This window comes from Amphiprion ocellaris, chromosome 7 (genome assembly GCF_022539595.1).
Source record: "Amphiprion ocellaris isolate individual 3 ecotype Okinawa chromosome 7, ASM2253959v1, whole genome shotgun sequence".
Classification (NCBI taxonomy): Eukaryota; Metazoa; Chordata; class Actinopteri; family Pomacentridae; genus Amphiprion; species Amphiprion ocellaris.
Window position 1 is genome coordinate 20,474,852 of NC_072772.1, and position 27,547 is coordinate 20,502,398.

Below are 27,547 nucleotides of genomic sequence, written 5' to 3' on the forward strand. Positions count from 1 at the left end.
TACTGGATATAAACATTAGTCAAAATCTGTTCAGTACTAGAATATTTGTGTTCCAGGTCATAAATAAAATATGCTGTATATATAACATTGTTGATCCAATCCACATACTTCAGCTCTGGAAATTAATTTACTAAAAGTGTCTGAGTCACCATCCTGTTATCAGTTTCCCTGACCAGACTAACACTCGCTACCTCATATACTCAGAGCCCAGAAAACTAAATTCACATTCTTCTCCACACAATCTCCTCTCACATGCCCACAAGGCAAAAATCGACTTATTCAGCTAATTCAATCCAAACGGGAACCTCAATATTTCCAAATCTTTTTTTCCCCCAATAAAATGTCATGAAAACCGCAATATGAAAGCTGCATCAAAGCAGACAGAGCAGCATGGGGCGAAGTGAGCCTTCATATGAACAGAGAAAATGGATGAGTCCAATTCAAAGAATGAGATGAACACTGGGAAAAAACAGTAGAGAATGAAAGCATTAAAATAAAAAGAGAAGAGGGAGGAGAGCAGAGAGAAACAGATGGTGGGTGAGAGAGTCTAAAGGCAGGTTTTATTGTTCTTTCTCGTAACTTAATTAAGCCCGTGTATGTCTGCCTATCCCTGTCTGATAAATGCTACTGCTCTCTCTGCCCATCCTAACATTTAGTCCTTAAAGAGAGCTCTGCTGTGTGAGATGAAAGAGGCTCATCAGACTGTCAGGCCTGTAAAGGGCTGAGTCATCAGCCACAGCGCACCACAACAGCAACATCAGCAGGCCCGAAAAAACAGCCGCCACCAATCCGCAACAGCGGCATAATCAGCACGGCTGTCAACAAGTAGCACTGATGCATTCTGGGAAGATTTTACACTATCGTTCAAAAGTTTGGGTCACTGAGCAATGTCTTTTCCTTTTGAAAGAAAATCAGTATGTTTTTCATGAAGATCAGATTAATCAGAAATCCAGTCTAGACATTGTTAATGTGGTAAATGACTATTCCAGCTGGAAACAGCTGATTTTTAATGGAATATCTCCATAGGGGTACAGAGGAACATTTCCAGCAACCATCACTCCTGTGTTCTAATGCTACATTGTGTTAGGTAATGGTGTTGAAAGGCTCATTGATAATTAGAAAACTCTTGTGCAATTATGTTAACACTTGAATTAAAGTGTGAGTTTTCATGGAAAACTTGCCTGGGTGACCCCAAAGTTTGAACAGTAGTGTATATTTATATATGTACATGTAGTGGCTGACAGCTTTAAAAACACTGAGAAAATCACATGTGTAATTAGCCTGAAACTGCCAAATTAGACAAAAATCTTTGGATTTCCAACTTTTCGATGGTCTTGAATTAATAATGTGTGATGTGCCGTTCCTGAGGAAACTGAACTAAATACAGGCCTAGCATCTTGATATTTTATTAAAATCACTTTATATAATGTCTCATTTAACAATCAAAAATCTGTCACCAGATGCTGTAAAGAACAGAAATTAGTCATAGCCATATGTGACTCAGTTGTGACCAACACTTAAGAGACAAAAAGTTAGTGAAATTTTGGTGTGTGTACACAGTGTAGATAGGAGAGTTTGAAAACTATGCAAACAAATTAGAGCGAGTGAGAGAAAAATAAAACAGCTGATTAAAAAAGTAAATGCAACTGTCAGCAAGTTGTTGGAAGGTACAGTCAGCATGCTGAAATATCTTATGTGCAGAGTAGTTTAGTTAGCAGAGGATTCTAAATGTAAATAGTAGAATATCTATAGCATGTGGAACAACCAGTATTTCCAATATTGACAACATCGTGTAGTGAAAAATGATCCCACAGTAAGGAAAAATGTAATAGGAGCAAAACACCCCCAAATTACTTGAGGTTCAAAGATTAGAGAATGATTGAATACAATTTCTCAATCCAGCTACATTAATTCATTAGTAATTATCTCTCATTTAGACATTTCTGCATCATCCCCTGTCGAGTCAGTGACATTTTCTACTGCTTAGACGTGTGTCTAGAATAAAAATAATATAATAATTGTCATTTTATAGGGAGAAGCCGGTGTCGACTACAGTTGAGACCTACAGTAAGTGCGTTTTTTTAATTTTTAGAAATTACACAATGTAGTAAAAAAATTATATAACATGGTATTTTGTCAGCTGGTGTCTGAGCTGCTTTTCGGGTGTTTTCTTTGTGAAGTTTATCCTGGTGATGGTGTAACTGCAACTCGATTCTGTCTTTAGTGTTTAAGTCTGATCATATCCAATGTCTGCTTTAATCAGGGTCCATTTAGAGGCTTAACTTGGAACTGTAAATCGAGGCACTGGGCTGTTGGAAATATTTATCTTGATTCATTGTCTATTAGTAGAAGGTTGAAAAGTAAAAGCAGAAGCAGTGATACCACACAGAAACCTAATGAGAAGTAAGCAGCAAAAAAAAAAAAGAAAAAAGATATCCACACATGGTCTCCATATTGCACAGACTGATTCATTTAGAAACAGGTTTCTGCAGGTGTCAAAACATCAGCATTTTATTAAATCTGTTTAAAACATCATACTTAGAAGAGTGGTTAAGAACAGTGAACAATACAAAACAGAAGCCTTACCCACGACAGCGTAGCCTCCAGGCACTATGGGGTAGATGGTACCATCTGTGTTAATGCCATCTGGGAACCAAGCTGCCATGCTCTCTCCTACCAGACGACCAAAGGCTGCCCCTGAAATGGACACACACACAGAGAAAGAAACAAAGGCTCACAATCAATACTGGGCTTTTCATCATCTGGGGTTAGTAATTAAGAACACTAGTTCAACACCACAGCATTTTCTCCAGAGGAAAAAGACAAAAAAAAAAAATCATTCTACTATAGATCCCTTTATTGCAACGAGCTGCAGACATGTATATTTCCAATACTCCAGCATCATGTTCTTTTAAGGTGTGCTCAACAAATTGCAGCAACTTGGGCTGGAGATTAAGGCTACTCTAGAATTACCTTTAAGTGCGATATGGCTTCAGAAAAGTCCTGGCTCCAAATGATTTCCATTTAAAAACCATAAACTTCTCTAAAAACGCCAAGATGTCTCTTTATTTTTTTCACTATAGTCTCAATCATTAAATTTGGGCTCTCTGAAAATGAATCATTTACATCTGGTGGTCATTTCAGAAATTACAACTCCTTTCATTAGATATGAAGGTTTATTAAATGACCTTGATATCTGCTCTCCTAAAGAATATGGCATTTTTTGGGTTTTTAGATAGACAGCATTTGTGGGTAAGACGTTTTACACAGGATGTATATAAAAGAAAGTGACGAAGCCTTTGGCTCTGATGAGTGAAGAAAATGCAGAAGCACTTTAAACCTGCATTGTTTTGAAGAGCCAGCAGACTCCTCGAATAGGAAAGAGAAGTCTGACTATATGAAAGTCTATGTGTAGATGACCATATTTCTCACTTAATTAATTACCTCAGTAAACCTTTTCCTAATGAGTTCATGGTCTTAGTAGAAAAATGTCAATGGCTAGCTTCAGGTCTCCTTCAATACAGCATGATGTTTATTTTGTAAATTATAGTCCCATTCAGAGTAAAATAGACGATAAAGCTGTTTTGCCAAATTCCACACTTGAGGCTTCAAAACAGTCCTTGAACGAATGGGGGACATCACACCTATAGATCCACCATTTATATACAGTCTTGGCTAAAGCTATCATTAAATGACCACTTATTATTATTTTACTTTTAGTAACTAGCAATTTATTTATTTCGTTTCATTCTTGGGAGATTTAATTACATTATTATACACTGGGGCTAACACACTGAAAAAAATGCCTGAACTCTTCAAAGTCAGAATAAGGGGAACTTTTTTCCACATGTTACATGACTGTTCTTAAATATCACTTTTCTTTCTCAGAGACACATCCGCGCTCACTGTTCTAATACACTTGTGCACATGTGGCCATTTGCTTCTTACCAATGACAAATACTGGCATGAAGGCTCCGCAGGGCACAGGGATGGTGGTGGCCAGGGCAGACATCCAGAACTATGAAAGAAGAAAGAGGGACACAAAGAAAGAAACGGCATGAATAGAAAGAACAAGGTGGCATTTCAATTAGCTTCAGAGCCCCATCCAGTGTGGCCTTCGATGATGGCCAAGTTGAATCCTCGAGCAGCAGTGAGGAGGCGGCCATGCGATGCTTATTGCTGAGGTTAGATTGAGCTGTCACTTTCACTCTTCATTTGACAAAGACCCTGAAATAAACCCTGGGTAATGAGCGGGCTCTGCCGATTGGCCGACACTGCGCCAGGCGAGCGGAAGAGACTGCTAATTAGAAAAGACAAACAAAAAAGTGAAATGTCATGGCTGACAATGTGTGAGCATTATCTCCAGGTGTGTGTTCATGTGTGGCTGTGCCAAAGTTTGAGAAGAGGATTCACAGATATGAGTCTTTAAAGGCATCCATGCCTATTATAGGAAAGAAAAAGTTGCACTGACACTTAGAACTTTGTTAAAAAGATAATTATGAAAAATAACATGCTCACCTTTCTGGGTATAGATGTTAAATTAGATGTCTCTTTAAAATTCCATTTAGGCTTTACACAGCTGGTATAATACTGATTAGTTCTACAGTAAACACATGATCGGTCCTTACATCTTTGACACTAAGTCACTTTTAATACATAATCAGTGCTGGTCGAAGGTTCAGGTAAAAAATTCAGTTTATCTAGATAAGATGATGTAAAGAAAATGTACTGTTACCTATGTCCAAACAAACCAAGAGCTGTAAAAATGATGGCATACAGTTGTGGTTGATATGCTCTCATCTGACCAAACTCTCAGCGGTTGGACAATGGCAGGTGTTACTTTTATAAGGACAAAAGCACCGCATCAACGCATGATCATGAACAGAGACTGCTAGGTCCAATGTATTTAACATTTACTGAATGCTGTCTCGGAGTCGGCTCCAAACTGATGGTCAAAAAAACAACAGATGGTCTAACAGCAGCAGCTATCTTGTCTGTGTTATATTCCTGAATAGTTCTTGTGCTGGGCTCATCAGTTGATCCAGTTCTGTTTTCAAAAATCTGATGAACACAAGCAGCTGCACACTGGTCTGCACTGAGTCTTCTGTCAACAATTCAGTATAAAATCATCAAGTTTAAATGCTGTAATATGCTGTAAATACTATATTTTTATGTCAGTTTATAATTCATTTAGGTTAATAAGGCTGGTACCTAGAGTCCACTCTGTGGCCCATTTAGTTCATCTGCAGATGCTCTGTCTTTTCCATTGTGACCAATCAATAGTTTGAAGAGTAGGTATGATTTCAGTCAAGCAAGGTTATCTTTGGTCAACAGCAGCCTTACAAGATAGAGGGGCCACCCGCTACTGATTGGCTAGACAAAACAATCAGAAATCAGCTACTCAAATACAGTATCAGAGTGAAAAAATGAAATAAAACTAATTGGAAATTTAGACTGATTATCAGACTATTCATCAGACAAAATTAACTATTTTAAATAGCAACCTGAGTTTTAGAAAAACAGTGTTAGGCATTTTTTGTGAATTCGACCAAATTATTCATAACTAATCAAGACAATAATAGGCTAATTAACTTCCCTTTATTCTTCAGTTACACTTTTACACACACAGACGGTGTAGATGTTGCTTTCTAGCAGCAGCAAACGTCTGCACAGTCAGCACACTGGCAAATAAACACAAACTGCACTTAAATTCAAGGGTCAAATTTGTTAGAATAATTAAACACATCACATCTAGCAATGGAAGATGACCACATACTCACAAAAACACACTTTTTTCCCCTCGATCAACACTGCAGAGACTATTTTAGATGGTTTTACCTTCAATTAGGCTAACAGACTACTTGAATATACTCAGTTTATTCAGCAGAGGGACACAAACTTGACACCTAGTCACATTTAGTGTCTGCATGCGTCAAGTGAGACGTATGAATTAGAGTATTGTACAAGTCATTACACAAACCTCATCAATGTAATAATCTCATGCTTTCAAATAGACTTTTTAATTACACTCATTGCTGCGTCTCTCTCCCTCTCTGTTCTGCTCCCTCTGCTCTGTCTATAGTTAGCTGTAATTAAGGCCGGCTGCCATGGTGACGTAATGGATCTCCTTCTGCAACCCTACACAGCCGTTTTCACACCCTGCACAAACACACATATGTGCGTAGGTGTTCACACACACCCACACACACCATATAACAGAGTCAGTGAGGAGAATCAGAGCTGAACGCAGACAGACACACAACCAGGTGAATACACAAAACAGGCCCCATAGAAAAACAAAACCGTCATGGGAATAATTCTTTAGACTCGTCTTTCACTTCCATCTCTTACTCTCTAATTTTTCTCTCTTTTACCCAGCCGGTAAGACCTTAATAAGACCTAGGAAGTTTTCAAGGATCTAGAAACTCATAATAAAGGCTTAACTTCATGACAGAGGCCATGAACTCTGAGGAGAACAGGGTGTGTGTGTGTGTGTGTGTGTGTGTGTCCTGAGATAGGTGTGGGTCGTATCGTCTCACAATTGTCAAAGCCACGCTCAGTGGAGAACACTGGAATCAAATCCAGCGGTAAATTTACAGTTAGCCATGAAACACAGTAACTGAAACCAGCGGTCACCTGAACTGTTCACTGAAAGCTCTGCAGTGAAGCTGATCTAAGAGCATGTAATGATGCTTTTAACGTGGCAGGAAAACTGAACAAAATCCTTTTTTTAAATTATAGAGTTGGAACACATTCCTATACAGCAATGGCTCTTAAAATTAGAGTTTTGCAACAGGGTTGCCAGTGTTAAGTATAACAAACAACTGATTTGTGCTGTGACACCTTGATGCTCCCACTTGTAAGGTAACACTCTGTTACGTACATTTTGTAGCATCTGTTTTTGTCTCATTTAGAATGACTCTTGACATTTAAAAAGTTATTCTCCAGCAGCAAAGACAGAAATCAGTGAATCAGTGCACTGGTAACTGTCTCAGAAACATGCATTTCTACACAGAACAAATCCACTGAAACAATTGTGCTGAATTGCAGGGTGGGGCCATCTGTATTATTATTCTTCAGAATTGGCTTTCAGTTCAAAAAGTGCAGAATTATTCCAGTATTACAACTTGCCCTTTTTGCTGCATGGTGTGGCATTATCCAGAGTTTCAGGAGAGTCGTAAGTGAACAGCAGCGAGTTGAGAGGGATGGATGAAGACAGAGGCAGTCGAGGCAGAGTTACATCTAACTCATTTTCAGGCTGGAATGCATATTATTCTTATGAATTAATCATTTTGATATGCAGAGAGAAGGTTAATCAATGAACAGTGAGATCATTTGAGATTTTTTCTGATGTTGTATTGACTAGTCCATCTACCCTGACCTCCTCTCATCATAGACTTTATTGCTGTATTCTAGCATCACCTGACTGCCTGATTTGCTCTTGTCCTAATAACTATAAACCTCTGCCACCTGTATATTGGCACATATATAATTTTGGGATGCTTGCTGTTGCTCTAATTAAGAAAACCCAGAGAGTTATCGATCCATGGGACAGACAGAGCAGGACATGAGACCGAAACATTACAAAGTAAAACGGATGGAACCATTTTATTGTTTGAACATTTTGGTTTATACTTCAGAATCACCTACTTTCATACATATTCTTTATTTTTTTATTAAGCCACCTTAATGTGTACGGAATCTAAAAACCAATGCTCTTATCCAACACTCTGTGGATAAAAGGAGACGACACTTGCAGACAAATTTCCAGGCTCTCCTGTATGTAGATGATATGTAGATGACAGTGTATCTGAACCAGCTGCTTGTTTACTCACAATAACATGGTAACACACACTTGAAGGCAGGTGAGTGTGACATGATGCTGCCTGCAGTTTCTTCTCTGTCCTCAAAGGAGAGCAGCCTTAACCATGGCAACTGCATTGACGTCTACAAAGTTACAGTTGCCCCTGGGTCCCCCTTCAGGTTGCTCAGGGTTGCCACGGAGATGGTCCCCTCTGGCTGTAAATTTGGGTCCACGTGTTTTTATGCTGCATTGTGCTGTGCTTACTGTTAGAAGCAGTAGAAAAGTACCCAGTGGTAATGTCACATTGTAGAAATACTTTAATATTGCATGTTAATAACTGGCTCTGAGAATATTACTGACAACTACACAAGTATTAGCAGCAGAATATACTATAATCATCAAAAGTGAAAATTATGCTGAGTTGCTATTGTAGCTGGTAACTTAAGGCCAATGGGTTAATGTCATTTAGCGCCAGCATGTGAGCAGCATGTAAATGGTGTAGCTGGTCAAGGTGGAGTGACTTCATACAGGGTGTCCCTAAAGTCTGGACACACGGGAAATGTCATTAACCGTAATGTTTTTGCCTCCTCAGATTAAATATGGCTTTGTGGAAAGAAGAAAGAGTTGAACTGGTACTTCTCGGTGGACGTGAAGGATGGACATATGGAAAGATAGCAGATGAATTTAATGGACATCATCCAAGGAGGATTCCACTTGGCTTTTCCACAGTGGTGAAGGTGGTTAAAAAGTTTAAAGAAATGGGCAGTGTCATAGACAAACCCCGTTCTGGGTGACCAAATGTATCAGTCAAAACTAAAGAATTGGTCATGAAAAAAATTCATGCTCACCTCCCCTAAAAAAAATCCCTTCCCTTACCCTAACCCTATCTTTCAATATGTCCATCCTTCACATCCACTGAGAAGTAACAGTTCAACTCTTTATCTCTTCTTCTTTCGACAAAGCCGTATTTTGTGCCTGGGGAGGCACATAAATTATAGTTAATGAGATTTCCTATGTGTCTGGACTTTAGGGACACCCTGTATAATCCTAAACAACTGTCACATCCATGTGGCAGACTTTAAAGTTGAAAGTCTGCACTTACAGCACATCTTGATTGTTTCAGTTCATTGTTTCATTGTGGTGGTGTACAGAGTCGAAATGCTGAAAATTGTGTCTTTGTCCAAATATTTATGGAAATGCCTGCATGACATTTCTCTGGGGTGTTCTTTGAATGATGATGCTCTGCCTCTGGAGTCTCGTAAATCTTCTGATGATGCCACACTGATTTCATGCATTTTCTTCCACAACAGAAAGTGCTTCCATAATGGTTCACAGCGTCATCTTCATCAACAAAAATATTTCTGCTGGGCAGGTTCATTCACTTTATCCATTATACTGTAATTGTTACATAAACGTAAGGTGGAAAGTGAGTCACGGTAACCTTGACTCCAGTGCTTCCAGTATCCTGTCGGTCTTGATAGACGGTTGCTATATAAACAATATAGAACAACCACTGTATGTCTTAATGTGTTAGAATTTTTTCTAATACATAACAGAGAAGACGTTGCATCACACTCACTTCATTAAACTAAAAGTACCATGATCTGATCCAAAACTCAATGGGCCTTTGTTTTTACAAGATTACAACTCTGTCCTGCTGACACACCTCATGCTAAGGTTTGCAAGGCCTTCAAGCTGAAGTAGATGAAGCAGGTGGATTGTTTTCTTGTCTGATTCCTTGAGCATTTTTCAAACTGACATAGCAGGTCACCACAATTGAGAGTTGATCATTTTTGATGAGACACGTTAGCATTTCTGAACATATTTCTATTCCTTTTATTTGCTCTATTACTATTTATGTCCTCCTGTCTATTGCTGTATCTAATTCTTTGCAGCAGCAGTGAGTCACTTGCCCCAGAGGAATCATTAATTTTTCATCTAATCTAATCTAATGTAATCTACTAAGTGTACATCTCACAAAGGTAGAGCACGGCCATCAAAATTTATGAGGATCCCTGACCTGAAACTGGAGGGGGACTTCGATAAACCATGACAGCAAGTAGAGGCCTAAAGGCAAGAAAATCAAACCAGGACTCGATTGGGTTGTTGGTTACAAACCTTGGAAGTTCTTTAAAAAAAACAAGTGAAAAAGTGAACAAGAAAAATAACTCACATGAAAGTCTCTTGCATTAAAATCCAATTAAAAAATTCTTAATGAGCCACATAAATTTTGACGGTGGCTATAATGAGACTTATAAGTTATGGAGCTGCTTCAGGGCTTTACTATTTTTGAAGAAATAAGTAATTACTTAGTATAAGCAAGTCAGATTTCATCAGTGGATATTATCATTAATATGTTTGCTCAATATGAATACTAACAGCTGCCTCTTTAAAATTCTAGTTGGCAACGATGTGCCTTTGTGATCATAATGTGGTTGTAATTTGCTTTATGCAAAATTATAAAACAAATTGGCAGCAATGCAAAGTGTAGTGAGTGGGTCAGAACCTCACATATAGAGATAATCTACCCACTGCTCGATTTGACATGACAAAAGCTCCCTGTACATGACATGGTACATGTTTGTGAGACCTGATTAGTGCCATAATCCCAGTGATTTAAATGTGAGGTCAAGCCAAGGTGAAAATCACAAGAGAAAACTTTACAGGTGATAATACACCGCAGCACTGGCTTTATAACAGAGGATGTTTACCTGGATGCCACTTGTGTCTGTGTTTTGTTGTTGTTTTTGTGCTTTTACTTGGTTTCGATAACATGGTTAAAGTTCCTTCAGATTAAGGCATTATAATTTTGTAAAAATGGTTGTTTTCCACTGTGGCAGAGTACCTGTACATTACTAGACATCAGACCCATGGCACTTCCATGCAATAAATTGTAAATACAAGACAACTGGTTAAAGAGACAAGCTTTTTTTGCTCTTTATTAGCTCTTTTATTGTGTTTTGCATATGCTATTATGAGCAAAACTAGCAGTCAGTGCCATGACTGCGCATCATTATTCCTCTTAAAAATCAGTTTCCGTTTCCGACATGTATGGCCGAATTACACTTGCAATTGTGTAGCATGAAGTAGCTTTAGTCTTAAAGTAGTAAAGATATTGCCAAGCCCACAAGCATTTACTGTCTGAATAAGTAAAGCAACTATCACCAAAACAGCGGCAAAAATAAATCCTTTTGTGGAAAAATCTTTAATGTTGTGTCCAAGTTAGGGGTTTATGGTGTTCTCAACAGACAAATCAGTATAGAAAATGGGCTGATAATGGCTTAACAAGTTGGTCTGGCCCCTTCTATTACCTAAAACCACTAGATACTATGACGTAAATCTGCACAGCTTTTAATTTTCTCCTGCAGCTGGTGACCAACAGAGACAAGGAATCGGCAATCAATGTTTGAGAGCTTAGTTCTCAAACATTGATTTCACACCACAATGAAAATCAATGTTGTGCGAGAAAGAAAATTCTGCATCTGCATGTTTGATTTATTGTTTCATAGGACTTGAAAACTGTGCTGTGTGGGTAGAGCTTAGACAGAGCGTGTCCCCATTCCTTTACATCAGCTTGTTTTCATCTGGCTGTCCAATCAGTTTCCAGCATATGGCAAGAGATGGTTCTCGTAGAAAAATCACAGCGTTTTTTCAGACACTCAAAATGACCCATTTTCATGCTTTCCAGACATGTAATACTACGGGTTAAAAAATAATTATTATTATAATCTCACAGTAAGTAATAAATAGTGTAACCTTGTTTAATTCCCAGTCATTGGTCATAAATAAAATGTAGCTCATGGCCTTGTTAAATAGTCTGTATTTAACTCATTCATTTCATTGGACCACCTTTACCTTTGAAAACGGCACACATTTACTGTGGCATCGTTTCAATAAGCTTCTGCAAGGTCTCAGCATTTATTTCTGTCCAGAGTTACATTCATTTTCTACCAAGATCTTATATTGATAATGGGAGAGTTGGGTCGCTGTGCAAAGTCTTCTCCAGCAAAACCCAAAGATTCTCAATGGGGCTGATGTCTGGACTCTGTGGAGGACAATCCATGTGTGAAAATGACATCTCATGCTCCCTGATCCACTCATTCACAATGTGAGCCCCATGAATCCTGGCACCTTTGTTGTTTTCTTTCCTTGATGCAGGCCAATTATTTGACCCTTCTGAGACAGATTAACATCTTTCCATGACCACAGGATATGTCTTCCAACATGGTTGTTTAAGAAATGAGAAGCTCCTCACTGCATCAGCTAGGGTTAAATAAGTTGTTGCAGCTGAAACATATTCATCACTGCAGTAATTATCCAATGGAAGGATCTTACCTATTTGCTTAGTTAAATCCAAGTGGCTACTGTTTTTTTTTTTCCTTTGGACAGGCAGTGTATCTGAAAATACTGTGTGAGTGTTTTGGACCGGTCACTAGGGTCAATTTGACCTATTTTGTTTTGTGAAAAACTTGCTGAATGGTAGTCATGATCTACAGGTCACAATGTGTCCAGCACATCTAGCTGACTGCAGTGTACTGTAGTGGATACTGTTGACCATTAGACCATGTCTAATAGAAACAACTCTACTACTGACTTGAAAATCACCCTCTCTTTAAACACAAGTAAAGTATTAAATCATTATGAATGCGCAGGGCAAAGACAACATTTCATCTGTTAGTTCTCAGATCTTAAGAATTCAGTATCTCCTAGTCTTGAGTAGAATGATTCAAACTGAGAGAACATGAAGCACTGAAAATACCAGTGGGAGCTATACAGTGTAACCTTGGCAATATGATATCTCTATATAATTTGTTCAGTTGAATAAATTTATCTCACTTTCTCCAGAGCTGTGCACCTGAGGTTATAATTTTAATATGTAAAGTCATGAGCTGTGTATTACTTAAGTACAGCACCTGATCCTGCTGTAACTGCTCAGGGAGAAATAGAGGCAGACCTGGAGCTGCAGGTTCACTTCAGGTGACTGCTGGCCTTTCATTAAGGAAAACAGATCCTCAATAGACACGGTACGGTGGGATTTATTGCATATTTATGATATATCTGATCAAGAGCAGATTGTTTACTCATGGGAAAATAATGAACTTGAGCAGAATTTGATCAGATATTATTAAAGAAGACATAAACATGCTTTGTAATCTGTTGAATTTGAACATTTCTTGTCCTTCCAATTTTTTGATGAAGAATGTTTTACCAGTTAAAAGACAAAGAATAACACTGAATGCGACTTTCTGATTGTCAGTTTCACAGGTTAAAATGAACCATCACAAGCGGGCATTAGCGAGTTTTGACTATGACTCCAAAGATCAAATTTTTACCTTATCAATATGTCCATATTATGTTTTTTAAAAGCTCAAAGAAATATAATTTGCAAAATAAGCCATCAAACAATGTCTGAATATGTCCACCTTAAAATGGCATCATATTGCAAAAATGCAAAGTGAACTGCTGTGTTATAAACACCCCTTTTCCTGCTACCACCACAACTTGATGGCTACATATCCTGCTAAAATACAAAAGACAAAGTTCCTGGTAAAAGCCAGCATCCTAAACAGTTATATTTTAGTACGATAAGAAAAAAAAGAAGGAAAATCAGACTTTCACTTCATTCTAACAAAACCTTGTTTAGCTTATGTAATTGGAAAACAAAGAGAGATGACTTTCTTTTGAAATTATGCTTTGTTCGTATTTTCAACTGTAGGTTTTACTTTAAATATTACTCGACAAAAAGGCTGTTAAGACCAAGACTAACCAATGTGTAAGATAAAGGTAGCACTCAGATGAGTTTAGATGGGACTACATGAGTGTAAATTTGCCCAAATCAATACAGATTAGGCTACACTCTGACAGAAAATTATCTTGGACTGGCTTCCACACAGTGAAAAAATACTACACAGTGAATATGCTTTTGCAAATTGAGCCTCCTTTCAGGTATGAAATGTCCCTTGGGCTTGGAAATACTGCTGTTTTAAGTTATTACTGTAGGTTAGCCAGATATGCTAACATTTATGGAACACATTAACCCTATGAGCCCTGGGCTATTTTCAAGGTAACTGCACTACCTTTACTTTTATATTCTTATCTTTGTCACTGTAAGGATGAACAATACATGCACTAAACACCAGTATTGGGTGTGGGGGTGAATGCACCACTATATGCAAGTTTGAAATGTGATTAAATCTGATCTAAATTCCAAATTGATTTTATGAATCACCGTGACTTTGTTGCACAGACAACCAAGTAGCTTTGTTGGAAAGCTCAAGTCATGTGGTTTTATTGGGTATGTGCTACACCTTACTGCAATACATACTTAAAGAGCAATTCAGTGGAGAAGTGAGGGATGTTAATTTGGATGCAAAGTGTTTGATGGGCTCCAAGGGGTAATGCAGATAAACACAATGTGTAATACATTCCTTACAGTTTTGCTAATGTGTCTTTACATACAATTAAAATGACGCCCTGTAGTTTCAGTGAGTGCTCAGTTGGCTTCACAAGGCACTCACAAACACGTGCTTATGTCTGTTTCATTTTCCCTCTAGGAATGCTCCACTGCAGTAATACATTCCTTAGCCACTTATTCTAACCTTAACTTCACCATGCATCCATTTTGTGAACACCGCTTTATCCTCTGTAGGGGCTGGAGTCTATTCCATCTGACGTCATCTCTGCTAACCATTAAATTAACCATCACAACTAAATGCTAAACCCTAACATTAACCTATTTCTAACCCAAACCCTAAAACCAAATGTTAAACCTCACAAATTAGTCATTGTTACGGCCCCAGAGCCTTTGTCTTCTGCTGCTCTTACAGGTCTCTGGATGGGCGGAGCTGTAATCATCTAGCCAGCCACACCTAGGAAGTGCACCAGGCTATATAAGCCAGAGCTGTCTCTGCTCTGCTCCTCTCTGCTGCACTCCACATCTCCAGCCAGTCATGCAGTCCTTCGTGGCATTTGGTTTTGTTTTACCCTGGCAACACGCACTACACATTTCCCACTACCACCACACACCCTCACACACCACTGACCCTAACTACCACACCTCATTATTAGGCGTTTTATTAATACATAATCTTTTGTTTCACTGAAAAACCTCTGTGCATTTCCTTCTTTGTTGCGGCCTACAGAGCAGGTCGTCACAGTCATCAATTTGGTCCTATAGGAGTCCCTATAGGATGGTGTGCAGTCAGTTCAAAGTCTCCATTTAGATATAAAAACTAAACAAAACAAAAGAAAGTAATCTATCACTTCAATATACATATTGTATATAAGCATTGTACTAGACTTATTCCTCTTGTTTGATGTTCCATTTTGATTTATTGTTTAACTGAAAGAGACAAAACTTTAAAAACAAGAGGACAGAAGTGAGGCAGAAGGGAGAAGTGAAGGATACTCATGTCAAGGGTATCAGTTATGACGCACTATCCAGGACATTTACACTCTATTTAATTTGTCAGTCATCTGGGAGCCTGTGCTTATGTGTGTGTATGTCACATTCAGAGGACAGTCTATCGCCTGGGGGCCTCAGGGGACCCTCAGGGGCCCCTTTTCTATTCCCACTCCAATTACAGCCCTGCCAGCCTTCTGTCTGTCTGACACACACACACTCACACACTCACACCCATACACCTGAATTAATAAACCCATTCCTGCGTGAGAGCTGTTCATGTGCATAAATGCTATTTTTAGTGGTGTGCAATCAACTACAAAGCATGCCAAATTAGTTGTGTGATTCTAGGTGCTGAAAAGCTACAAAAAAACATCTAACACTCTTCTTCTCCACAACAAATGCAGTGCACTTGAGGACACACTCCTAACTATCTATTTGTACTGGAAATACATGTAATTAAAGTATACATAGCAGCTTCACTCGCTGACCTGCTGACAAGGACTTCCTGACATGACACACTTTACATGCACCTTTCCTGTCAAAAGTTTAGCAGCTGGAATGAGACTCTTCCTGAAGTTTCGGCATGAAAAGGAGCAACAAGACAAGATGGCTGCCAAGTCGAATAAAAGAACCATTCATTACCAAGAAGGAGAGGGAGAGAGAGCAATCTCCTCTTTGAAAAGCACCAGGCTGAATGCAGGAAAACCAAAGGCTGTAATTAGACAGAGCCTATACAGCCTCACTTTGAATGCTGTGTGTGTGTCATATGAGATTCTGCTGTGTGTGTGTGTGTGTGTGTGTGTGTGTGTGTGTGTGTGTGTGTGTGTGTGTGTGTGTGTGTGTGTGTGTGTGTGTGAGAGAAAGAGGATGTGAGTCAGTGCATGCCCACAGATAGAAGATGAGAACTGCTCAATGAGATTTGATAGGTGGGTGATTAAAGTTAGAAAAGTGTGCTGTGCTTTGAGCCTCACCTATAGAACACTGCATCAGGCTTTGGTAACCTTATACATGCACAGGTGACATGCACATGCACACACAGACATGGGACGGACGTCACACGGAGAGAAATGACGCCGAGAGCGATCAGACGATTTCGCTAAAGGACAGCGGGAGGACGTGACTGAGACACACACACACGGAAATGAGACAACGGATGGCTGGGTTTCATCAGAAAAAGTTGATTCAGGCAAACCCACTTTATGAGGTAATCAGAATTGGTATGTGACAGTTCTTTTTTGAGATATGGTGACAGACAAAAGGCTGAGAGATGTTCTCTAATCTCATGCTGAGGAACAATGACAGTGAGTCAGTTTCTGCCGTTACTGTAATACAGTCACATAATCAGGCTGTGGGCTTACATAACTTTGACACTGGAGCCTTTGGTCAGCGCTGGATCACTGTGTGTTTTTAACCTCGTTATACAGTGCAGTGTGCTTGGCCGCAGTTAACTATGGATACGGTCTTCCTAAGTTATATGTTGTTATATGTAGTGTAGTGTTGCCACTTCTGGCAAAAAAGAATACCATGTGTTTACTTTATTGATTCAATTATTTGGTTTGAAATGGAAAGATCTGTCTGTGGGATTTGAAACATCTGAATATGGTAACTCTCAGTGGTAGAAAATATAGCAAAACACCTTACAAAATAACAGATGCACCAGTAAACAAACAGACAATAAAATCTCTGCACAGCAGATTTAAGCAGGACTATAACTTCTGCAGAGCAGCAGCTCTTGTGGCTATGAGTGACAGTAATGAGATCATGGTAAATCCTGAAAAATATTGTAAAAAAGTTGGTTAGACGCTGTATGAAAAATACTAAGATGGGAGCAGGGAAAAATATTGTTTTTCACTTTTTAAGAATTTAAAAATGCTACATCACCCACAAAATCACAACTCATAATGACACTATAGGACTGGAACAACTCATTTTTGTCACTTGAATCAAAAATACACAAAGAATTTCAGGTGGTGTATTCTAATTTAGAACCAAAATATGTGAAAACCGGACTTGTGTAGCCATCACCAATACAACTGCACAACAGAAGTAGAACTGGCAAGGATTATGGTAAACTTGGTAGCTTACTACAACTGTAGTTTTCTTTAAATCACTGTGCCTTGAAATGTGTAAATATTGTATATTGACTTTTAATACATTTAGTAGTCTAAAGATTTTAAATTAGAAGTGTTTCATTTATAGTATTGTAAAGCAAGTGTTTAGTAGAGTATATACTAACCTTTAATGCTATTGTTAATCTGGTTAGTAACCTCTGCCTCTATATCCCTTGGGATGAATAAACTCTATCTATCTATCTATCTATCTATCTATCTATCTATCTATCTATCTATCTATCTATCTATCTATCTATCTATCTATCTATCTATCTATCTATCTATCTATCTATCTATCTATCTATCTATCTATCTATCTATCATAAAAATGACGTGCCCTTTTCTCGAAATATTTTAGTATATATGAGATATTTTTGACACGTATTGCTTGAATGTAGTTCCGCTATCTGTTGAAATGTCCAATAAAGTGAAGGTGTAAAGACTGCATTGGTGTTATGACCCCACAAAGCCCAGTATAAATCTCGCAGGAGCGGGCAGTTTAAACTGCGTTCAAAAAAATAAAATTCTAAACTGAAGTTTTAGCGCTAGTTAGAAAGATGGAGGCAAAAAATGACGCTAAAAGATGAAAGTAAGTTATTACAAAAGAAGCAAAGCATGGTATGTTTCATATTTGAACATATGCAAAGTACTGATACACATGAGCACAAATCTGCCACCTCTGAATTGAGGTGACATACCTGCTCTGTTCTCCCCAGTCAAAGTCAGACTTCCTTTAAAGAAAAAGCATCTTCTCCAGCACATATCAAACAAGATACTATTGAAAAATGTATGAAATTTGTGTTAACTGCACTAGAATAACTGGAACTCTTGTGAATGTAACTGCAGTTCTGCAACATGATAACCAACTATGCATCTCTTTATCAGCCCCATTCAGTGAAACAATGTGCTTCCCTAGTGGGACGGGAGAAGACACAAAATCTATATCTAAATCTATATTGTGGTGGTGTGAATGGTCAGTGGTGTTTGACTGTGCAGGTGGAAGTTATTTTTCTGACAAATTTTCCAAAATCAAGCTTCACTTTAATATCCCCTGTGTAGCATGTAAGTATTACAGCATAAGAGCTACAAACAAAAGTGTGAATGTCACTCAAGCAGGACGACCTGGGTCAAAATGCTTCATATCATTGATCCTAAATTGCAGCCTTTGTGATTTGCTAATTACAGTGTTTCAAACTATGATTTAAGATTGATTAATTGTTCAGCAGTAGTGGAACACGGACACTGCGGGAGTGAGCAGTAATGGTCAGAAATCCAGTGGGAGTGGGATTAAAAACCAGTACTGCACAGGGCTCTAGTCGGAGCTGCTAAAGTATTGAGACACATGTCATCTGCAGACAGTTATTCTCACAACAGAATAAAAACACATGCATCCATCTCCTAACCCAACTGTCATTTACTACACAATTTAGAAACTTTAAGTCATTGACTAAAATGATCCACCATTACCTTCTCTTTATGTTATACCTGGTGAAGCCATGCAACTCCTTAGTGCTATGTGGTGTCTCTGTTCCTGAAAAATGCAACTTTACTTTCACTAAAACACGTTAACGTCTTCCTCTGAGCTGTGTTTGTATTACTGATTTGATATTTTATACATTTGCAAATGCATACTGTTTGTTACCAAACTTATTACCTTTAGTTGACAAAAGTGCTTTTCATATGAGTTTTGCTGTATAAACTTATATTACATGTCAAGTACAGTAAAAGCTTCAGTTTACAAAGCCAGAGCTCAAAATACTTTGTTCTCCTCCACACACATACCCACCATAACCTACTCTGCACCCACTCGCACTTTTGCAGCGCCCTCTTTGTGTACTTTACTCGCTGTGTGAAGTTCAACACACTCACACATTCACACACACTCAGCTCTTGATGCAGTAAGGGGAGATTTATAACCTCTGGTTTTTGTTTTGGAAAAGGACATTTCATTTCAGCTGAGCGGTGCAGTCCAAATAAATAAAGGTTACATAAAAAAACAGCCATTCTAATCACAACACAAGCAGCACTCTGCTCCAGCAGCGCCAACAACAGCAGCCTCTTCTCCTTAAAGAGAAACAGGAGGGTGGTGAGACATTGACATTTTGTCTCATTGGAGAAAAGGAATATATAGTAATTATTCAGCTTGTTGGTGGTTCCAATACTTTCTATCACACTGCTTTTTCCCTCGCTGAGACCCAGGAGAGTTCAGTCCAAAGCACTAACTGATAGCTTTACTGCATGTCCTCCCCTGTCCTCATGCCTCTTTCCTCAGCCCAACAGCAGGGATCTAGGGGATCTAGGGGATCTAGGGCTGCAGCTATCGATTATTTTTGGCAATTAAATGAGTAAATGGATTCCACGCTTGGTATGTGTGCTACAACATCAAAAGCGGAAGTGAACGCGCTGTGCAACAGAAAAAATCGTCCTGATGGAACACGGGTGGACATCTGTGATGTACTGTACATGTATAGTATAGTACAGGGGTATTGTACATATATACTATAGTACAAGGGTATTCAACTAAGACTCAAAATCATGGGAACCTACATGTATTTAGTTGGTGATGCAGAAACCACATAAATATGTTTCTATGTTTTGACCATTTAAACTGCTGGTATTGCAGCTGATAGAACGCAAATAAGAAAAATGATCAGTTTATTAGTATTGATTACAGAGAATATTCAAACAGTAACATCAGTTTCACTTTGATTTGGCCACAAATTAAAGTGATTTCCTTCATTATGAGACAGTGTCAGACCTACATGCACTTCAATACAATATCATGTTTTAATATATGAAGCTTGATAGTTTTATTGTGCAGCTGTCTATTATCAATAATCAGCTGTAGGATTAGGGTTGATTGGTAAAATAAATACGTTACACACGTTTAACTGTTTTCTACCAGCATTCCTGTCTTACATCATTTCCAGTTGTAGCTTTTTGTACTTTTTGCACGTCATAAATTTTTATGTTCCTCATTGTTCTCCATGAAAACAACCTGTTGACTGAAGCAGCTGTGTGTGATTGTTTCATTTTGTGCAGAAAATGAGTCAAATGATGTGTTATAAACACTCCTGTTTGTGTGACGAGTTTGAAGCAGGAAGTCTGAGTTGACAAAGAAAGCTGAAAACCACCTTTATACCTGTTAACTCTGACTGAAGTTTTAGTTTTTGTTGAGCGGGCTTACACAAAGAAATCCTGACTATGTCAAACTGTCTTCATAGTTCAGACTCTGATCTGATAAACGCTGTAAACACTAGAAAAGCTGCGCCTGCTAAAACAGAAGCGTCTCGTCAAACTGAAATCCCCTTATTGATTATAGGTTCGGGTCCGTATAGGATGAAGTCTGGGACCACTAGTTATTGAGCTGGGGTCTAGTATGTAGTGGATTAAACGAAGCCTCGATTCAGAGAATTCTGCCTCATGGAATCTCTGTAATGGAATTACTTGAATAACTCGAGGAATCGTTTCAGCCCTACAGGGATCCAAACATTATTTATGAATGCATGTTGCTGTTAAATTTACCGCAATTATACCGACTTTCACATTGCTTCTTAACATGATCTCCTAGCTGTAAACATTAGTCTTGAGGTTTGCACTTCCTTGTTTGTGCATTTCAGCTCCTCACACTTTGCATCTCTTCCCGTCTCAACACCTGTCACCGATGAGCTGTGCGATTAACTCTGTGGGATAATCTAGAACAGCGATCGTGCTACACCGAAACCAGAGCAAAGTGGCCGCTCGCCACCTGCCAAGCTGTACGCAAGCCAGCGATGCGTCACTCCAAACCCAGATAGCACCAAGATGGAAAAGCAGCCCCTATTCTTACTGTGTTAAAATTAGATCTTGTGTGTTGCACCTTAAGCCTTCAGAGACGACAGACAGGCAATGCAGATCTTTCAAGACAGCCTTTGGGGAGAATCAACTTTTTTATCTTCCTAACAGGTTTGTACTGTACATGTTATATAGTGGAAGACACCTCATGAGTCAAAGAAGTAGGGATTCGTATGTAATAAACAGGAAGCAATCCTGTCAGTTTGCAGGGAGGGGCGTTCTCTATCATTCTTCTTCTTCAGAATTGTTTTTTTTTGTTAAAACATGAATAGCTGAATTACTACTATATTACACCCTGCCATTGTGTAACACAGAGTAGCTTTAAAGTGTTTCAGCTGAGGTATAGGTGAGACAAAAACTTTAATATGCATGACTTTGATAAACAGAGATGGGTTTTCAGGGTTTAAATTAATGATGGGAGAAGGAATTTATAAATGAAAGCAAATGGGCTATCATGCATACTATGGTTGGGGTTAGATGACATAAAAATCTAACTAAAATCCATTTTAATTAGGTTTAGCTTCCAATATTTGAACGGTATGTCTTTCTAAAACTTTAGAATCTATAATCAGCTTTTGTTGGTTTAGAAAGCAAAGACAGCAGATATGAAATGAGCAAACGGCTAAAAGTAGCTGACAATAATGAGTCAGTTGCGTCTCACTGTCTCACAGAAATTACGTTGCTATACAACTTGACTGTATTCTCATTTACATTTTGAAAGGAATGCATTTTTCTTTCCCGAAAGCTGCGAATGTGACATAGTGGTAATTGCTTCTAGTTCATAGGATCTACAAAGTCTGCATAAGGAGGATGGTGGCACGAGTCAGCAACATGACTTTGACCCAGGAGACCAGGATTCCTGTCCTGTGGGAGTTCATTATTCTTATATTTAAGTTTTGGTTCTCAAGGATGCAGTTTAGTTGTACAGGAATGTCATTTTAGGGAGACAGGGCTGGGTGAGGCCTACGGTATTTTAATACTGGTGGGTCTTATACATAATCGCTCCAGAAAATTTTTTTGAGGAGATTCTTTTCAAATTCTGCGATGTGAGATCAGTGGAGATCCTATTAAACCCATGCGGTCATAAAGCGGTGTTACTGATGTTTCTGATAAATTCTGCCTGAAGAAGAGCACAAGTTTCATTTTACCTCTTAGAAAATTAACACTAATTAAACACGGAAATAGATTCTGCCACTGGTGATATTTATTCAAATTGGCAAAAGCAATTGTTCAAGCTAATAAAGATTAGAAGTAAAAAGTTTGATAAGAGATATTTTAGCTTTTTCCCAAAATTGAACCGGCTCGTGCAATCCAGCCCTAACCGTACTCTACAAGTGATAATATCCTCATAACTGCACGTTATCTGTAAAGCTGGATTCAGTTCCTTTAATCGAACACCTTTCATTTGACCTTTATTATCAAACAGGACAGACTGAGGGCCTGTCATTCACATTGGCCCAGCCAGCATAAAGTGTAACTCCAAGGAATGACTATATCTCTGTTCCTATATTTTCACATGGATTCACACAGTGATACAGCATCGAAGAGGACCAAAACTTTAAATGGCCTCCTGGGAACAGAACTTTGTAACACAGTGTGGGGAAGATAGGCCACTTCCAACATTTTTTTAAACATGGTCTCCCTTTGTTTTTTCCCAGTGACTAAAAAGATGGGCTCTGTTCCAATACATTCTCATTAGCTCAGGTTCAGGGTTGAATAAATTGTGCAAAACTCCTTACATTTATATTATGTTCATGTTCAGTTCACAATCTCCTCAATATTTTCCTTTATTGTAATTGCAATACAGCCACAAGCAGCTGCTGTATGTATAAAACTGATATACTGCACCAGCAGACATGAAACAGAAAGGAAAGGAGGCATATAATAATTAGAGCCAGGACTTTAACGTGTTAATTTTGATTAATTAATTACAGAAAAAAATAACACGTTAAAAAAAAAAAATAATAATGCATTTAATCAAACTTTTCTCAGTTCCCTAATTTCTGGCACACTGGTAACACTGATGCACACTCCAGCCCAGTAGGTGCCGCTAATGACGCACAGGACGCACTGAGTGATGTCAGCGCACAAGAAAGCTTGGTGAACAGTGATGGAAGACAAGACCATATTGAGATTGAAGGGTGGAAAGTTCTCTTTTAAAAATCTTCCCGATGTCAGCTTGGATAAAAGTGTGGTTGCATGCAAATTGTGCAACAAAGAGTTTTCTGATCACCGCAGCACTTCAAGCCGACGGTATCACCTCAATGTAAAATGTTTTGCTGCGAGCACAGAGGTAATGTTCTCTACGACAGTCCTGGTACTGGTAAACGGTGTAGCCATCCCATAATAGACTATTTTTCAAGACATTGAAAGTGCTTGAGTTTACAAAAAGTCTTAAAATATTGAATATAATCGCTATAATTACACTTTGAGTTTGCAGTTATCTGTGAATGTAGTAGACAATTAACAAATATAAATAATTTTGTTCATGTATGTCTATTCATTGATTCGATCGTCAACCAAAATTTATTTGAATTGAACAACTTTGACAAAAATGGGATTAATCACGATTCAATAATTACAAAGCCTTAAATTAATTAGATTAATTTTTTAAATTGGGTCCCACCACGAATAACAGTGTATGTGTATAAAGATTCAAAAACACAAGGGAAAAATCCATAAGGAAAACAGAGAGTAAATTATGGAAAAGATTAAGAAAAACAAGTGATAAATTCCATTTTCACATCATGAGCTGGCTGGTACGCATTTGTTGACATAAATTAACCTCAACTGTATTTAAAATTCTCATCTCCTACCTTCATGACAATGAAGAGGACCAATGTGACGAAGACGTTGAGTTGTGGATGTTTCCAGGCTTGGGAGTGTCCGATGTAGTCAAAGTCCTCAGCGATGCCCTGTTTGGCCCATGTCCTGTTGTCCAGTAATGTCACCAGAGACTCCTTCTGGGTCAGCTACAAACCACAGGGGGTGACATTATCAGTATATGCCAACATGAGTGACACACCGCTACATTTGGGACCTTGTTTATTAATATACATTAGTGAACTGAGTCAGTGTATTAGTTCTTTAAAAGCAATCTCGACCTTAAGTTTCAACATCCAGAAACTAACAGATTTGCTAAACCCCCAGCTTTAAACACTAATTATTGCTCTTCAGTGCAAATCCTAAGTCACAGGTTGAGTCCTCATACATGTCACCTCAGCAGGTTTCAATGAAGATACAGTATATAGATCACTAAGTGTTCCCTCAGAGCAACTTTGTGTGGGTTTGCAGTGTCATGTACCGTTCTCTTGGTGTATGCTGAAGAATATGGTGAAGGATGACTCATCTGACTATATCCCTTTTATCTACTTCTCTGTGGTTTTAAACCACTGCACTCTTAAATGAACATTCATGTTTGTAACGAGGGATTCATACACTGCAGCCTTACTATAAGGTCCCTCTATATGTATTTGTTGATGGACTGTTCTTTCTGACAGTCTGATCATGTCCTGCACTGACATTCTCAGTCATCTGAGCAGTTAATCTTCTGTTGTGCCTTTCATATTGCATAAATGCACGGGCATCAAAGTCATCAAAGGTGCTCTTGACGACAATGTCTGACCCTATTTAGTGATGTTTTATTCGTAGATTTAAATGCTCAGGTCACCGTTCTTAACGGAGCCTGTGAAGCGGTTATTGTGACTGAAGCTCCTGCCATCTGTGCCCCAACAACAAACCTCACTGGTCTTTTATCTCTTGTCATCCTGATTTGCCATCCAAATTTCATAAACTTCCATGTGCAAGTCATTAGAAAAAAATGTTTGCCTTTGTTATACAGTAATCGTAGTTGTTTTCCTGCAATCACAAATGTGCTGCTGTATAATCTAGAAGAAACTATTCTCTATTTTGAATGATTTGTTAATGATCATATTATTTTTGGAACGATGATTCAATGCAATAAGTTAAATTAGCTAATACACTGCAGTTTGTTTTTAAATGTGTTTAAACTCTGTAATGACACAGCCAAATCTATTGTAAAATATTGTAATACAACAGGCATTAGATTTGCCTATCTGGACCACTATAATTTCACACTGATACATGTAAATGTGTATTCATTTGTGTCCTCCAAGTTGTTCGTAGATTTTTACTTCCTCTCAATCCATGAAGCTTGTGGTTAACCTGTACTATCCCCTTTTGTTTCATGCCTGTAACTGCTTGCTGGTATACATCCAATCTACCTGTTGCCAGTCTGACAAATCAAAGAGATGACTTAGGATATTCACCTTTCTTTTGTATTAAACTTGCACTAAAACTCTTGTGTTTCGGTGCAAGACTTAAATTGTAGATGCAAATGCTACAAATAAACCCTGCAGTGTGCCAGCAAGGGAGGTGATGCTCTCAAAATGTCTATAAAGATGTCCCTGGATATTTGAGATGTAAGATAGCAGGCAGGGGTGTAGGACAAATTCATCTACAGTTGCAGAAAACCTTGACTAGATCTGGTGTTGATAGTGTTGCCCACAGCCAAAGAAATGAGGATTGAGAAGTGTACGAACAAGACAGAGGGAGCTGAGATATAGAAATTTGAAGGTGCACTCAGGAGAAGAGCTTTAGGAGGAGTGGGCCAGCGTGGGCAGATTTAGAGCTTCAGAAGACTGACTCACCCTCTCATTAGGAGCCAAGATCGAGTGAAAGTGTGTGTGTGTGTGTGTGTGTGTGTGTGTGTGTGTGTGTGTGTGTGTGTGTGTGTGTGTGTGTGTACTGAATGTGTGCATAAAGCCCAAGGATGCACAGACTATTCCTTTTCTAATTCTGATAATTAGACAGATGAAGGGGGGAAATTGGAGAAGCCGCACACACACACACACGCACACACACATACATATTATATTGATTCTTATGAGTCACCCCAGAAGCAAAAGCATACTATGCTCATCAAATCTCCAGCATACACAGATGACACACAGACACTCACAAGCACATTTGAACCTGTGCTGCGAGTATCAAAAAACAATCACACCCTGGAATGAACGGTAATCAGGCTGTTATGTTAACAATCTAACGATGTGAAATGGTTGGGCTGCTCAGTGCAGCTGCACACAGACCACAACAACAAAGTGCAACATATGGAACGGATAAATCATGCTTGGAGGAGCACATGAAGTTCTGACGGCAGTTTAATTATACTAAATCAAGACATTAACATGACTTGGATGGGCTCATTCATTTGGTCTGGTTGCTGTGAAATGCAGTCATGTAGTTAAAGTGAACATACATTACTTCTCTGCAGTCTGCTCTTTTAGTTTAGCTCATTCATTTCAGTTAAACATTTAGTTCTCTGGAGAGACAGTAGTGGTGACACATGCAACTACTCGATCTACAAATAGGAACACGGTTTCTATGATTTGTGGGTAATTTAATGGTGTGTACAAATACACAGTTTAATCCACAGATAAACAATTTGAACAAAAAAATGTATAACAAATTGAATAATTATCAGTATGATATCCACATACATTCAACTTGGGGTTCACGGATCTGATAAAAGTTGCTGTTGAAAAGCTTCCTGTGTAGATAAATACCTAAATTCTTTTGCATTTATTTATGTACTCTTAAATGTGCATGCAGCAACCCCATTCACAGCCTCTGATTCACAACTGTGTGCTGCATTTGGGTGCTTGTGTAAAACTCAGACATTCGTACTTTCAGCACAATCGTCAAATTTCAAGAAGTGAAAAGCACCTTTCTGGATATTGTACGCAACACATCCAGAATATTCCAGTGTGATGTGCTTTTCCACACTTTTAAACTGTTTCACTCACTGATTCTGCTGTTTTTGTAATGTCTATAAAGATATGTGTCTAGCCAACATTACAGCTTCTTCTGGCGATGTACTGAAAGAGTTGTACACCAGCACATAAAGGCAGCTTACATTTCTGGATCACAGACTATGAAAAGAGTATTAAAGAGCCTGTGTTATGCAGGTTGATAATTCCATTTTTGGAGTCTACTACAACATATTTACATTTTAATTATGCTATGTAAATGAATTAAATCGTGATGTAAATAAATGATGCAAGAAACGCCTGGACTTTAAATGAGACATTTCAGGGAGGCAAGGGGAAACATTTTTCTGTTGGGACAAATAACTATAATGCTTGCAAGTTTGTAGACTTCTTTACATGCACAAAAAGTTATAACTGACTAAAGGAAAGGCAATACCCCAGGAAGCATAATGTAGGCTCATTAAAACTCCACATAGAGATGGACTGATTTGTATTTACGTGACTATCTTCCCAGTCAAATTTTATTGGCTCTATGAACTTTGAACACTAACACAATCTTGTTTTTGTTTTCAGAGCACACATTTGTCACCATTATTGAAAC

The 27,547-nt window shown here is 38.5% G+C and overlaps 1 protein-coding gene across 5 annotated transcripts in view; it reads right to left on the reverse strand.

The window, feature by feature from the left end:
• Window positions 1–27,547, reverse strand: part of LOC111567581 (chloride channel protein 2) — a 218,277-nt gene that overhangs the window by 52,518 nt on the left and 138,212 nt on the right. For all 5 annotated transcript variants that reach the window (XM_035947502.2, XM_055012040.1, XM_023268793.3 and 2 more), the window contains 3 exons: window positions 23,971–24,126; window positions 3,949–4,018; window positions 2,587–2,697 (listed from right to left, as the gene is read on the reverse strand). In XM_035947502.2, the coding sequence (XP_035803395.1) occupies window positions 2,587–2,697; window positions 3,949–4,018; window positions 23,971–24,126 (337 nt within the window). The remainder of the gene's footprint in view (window positions 1–2,586; window positions 2,698–3,948; window positions 4,019–23,970; window positions 24,127–27,547) is intronic.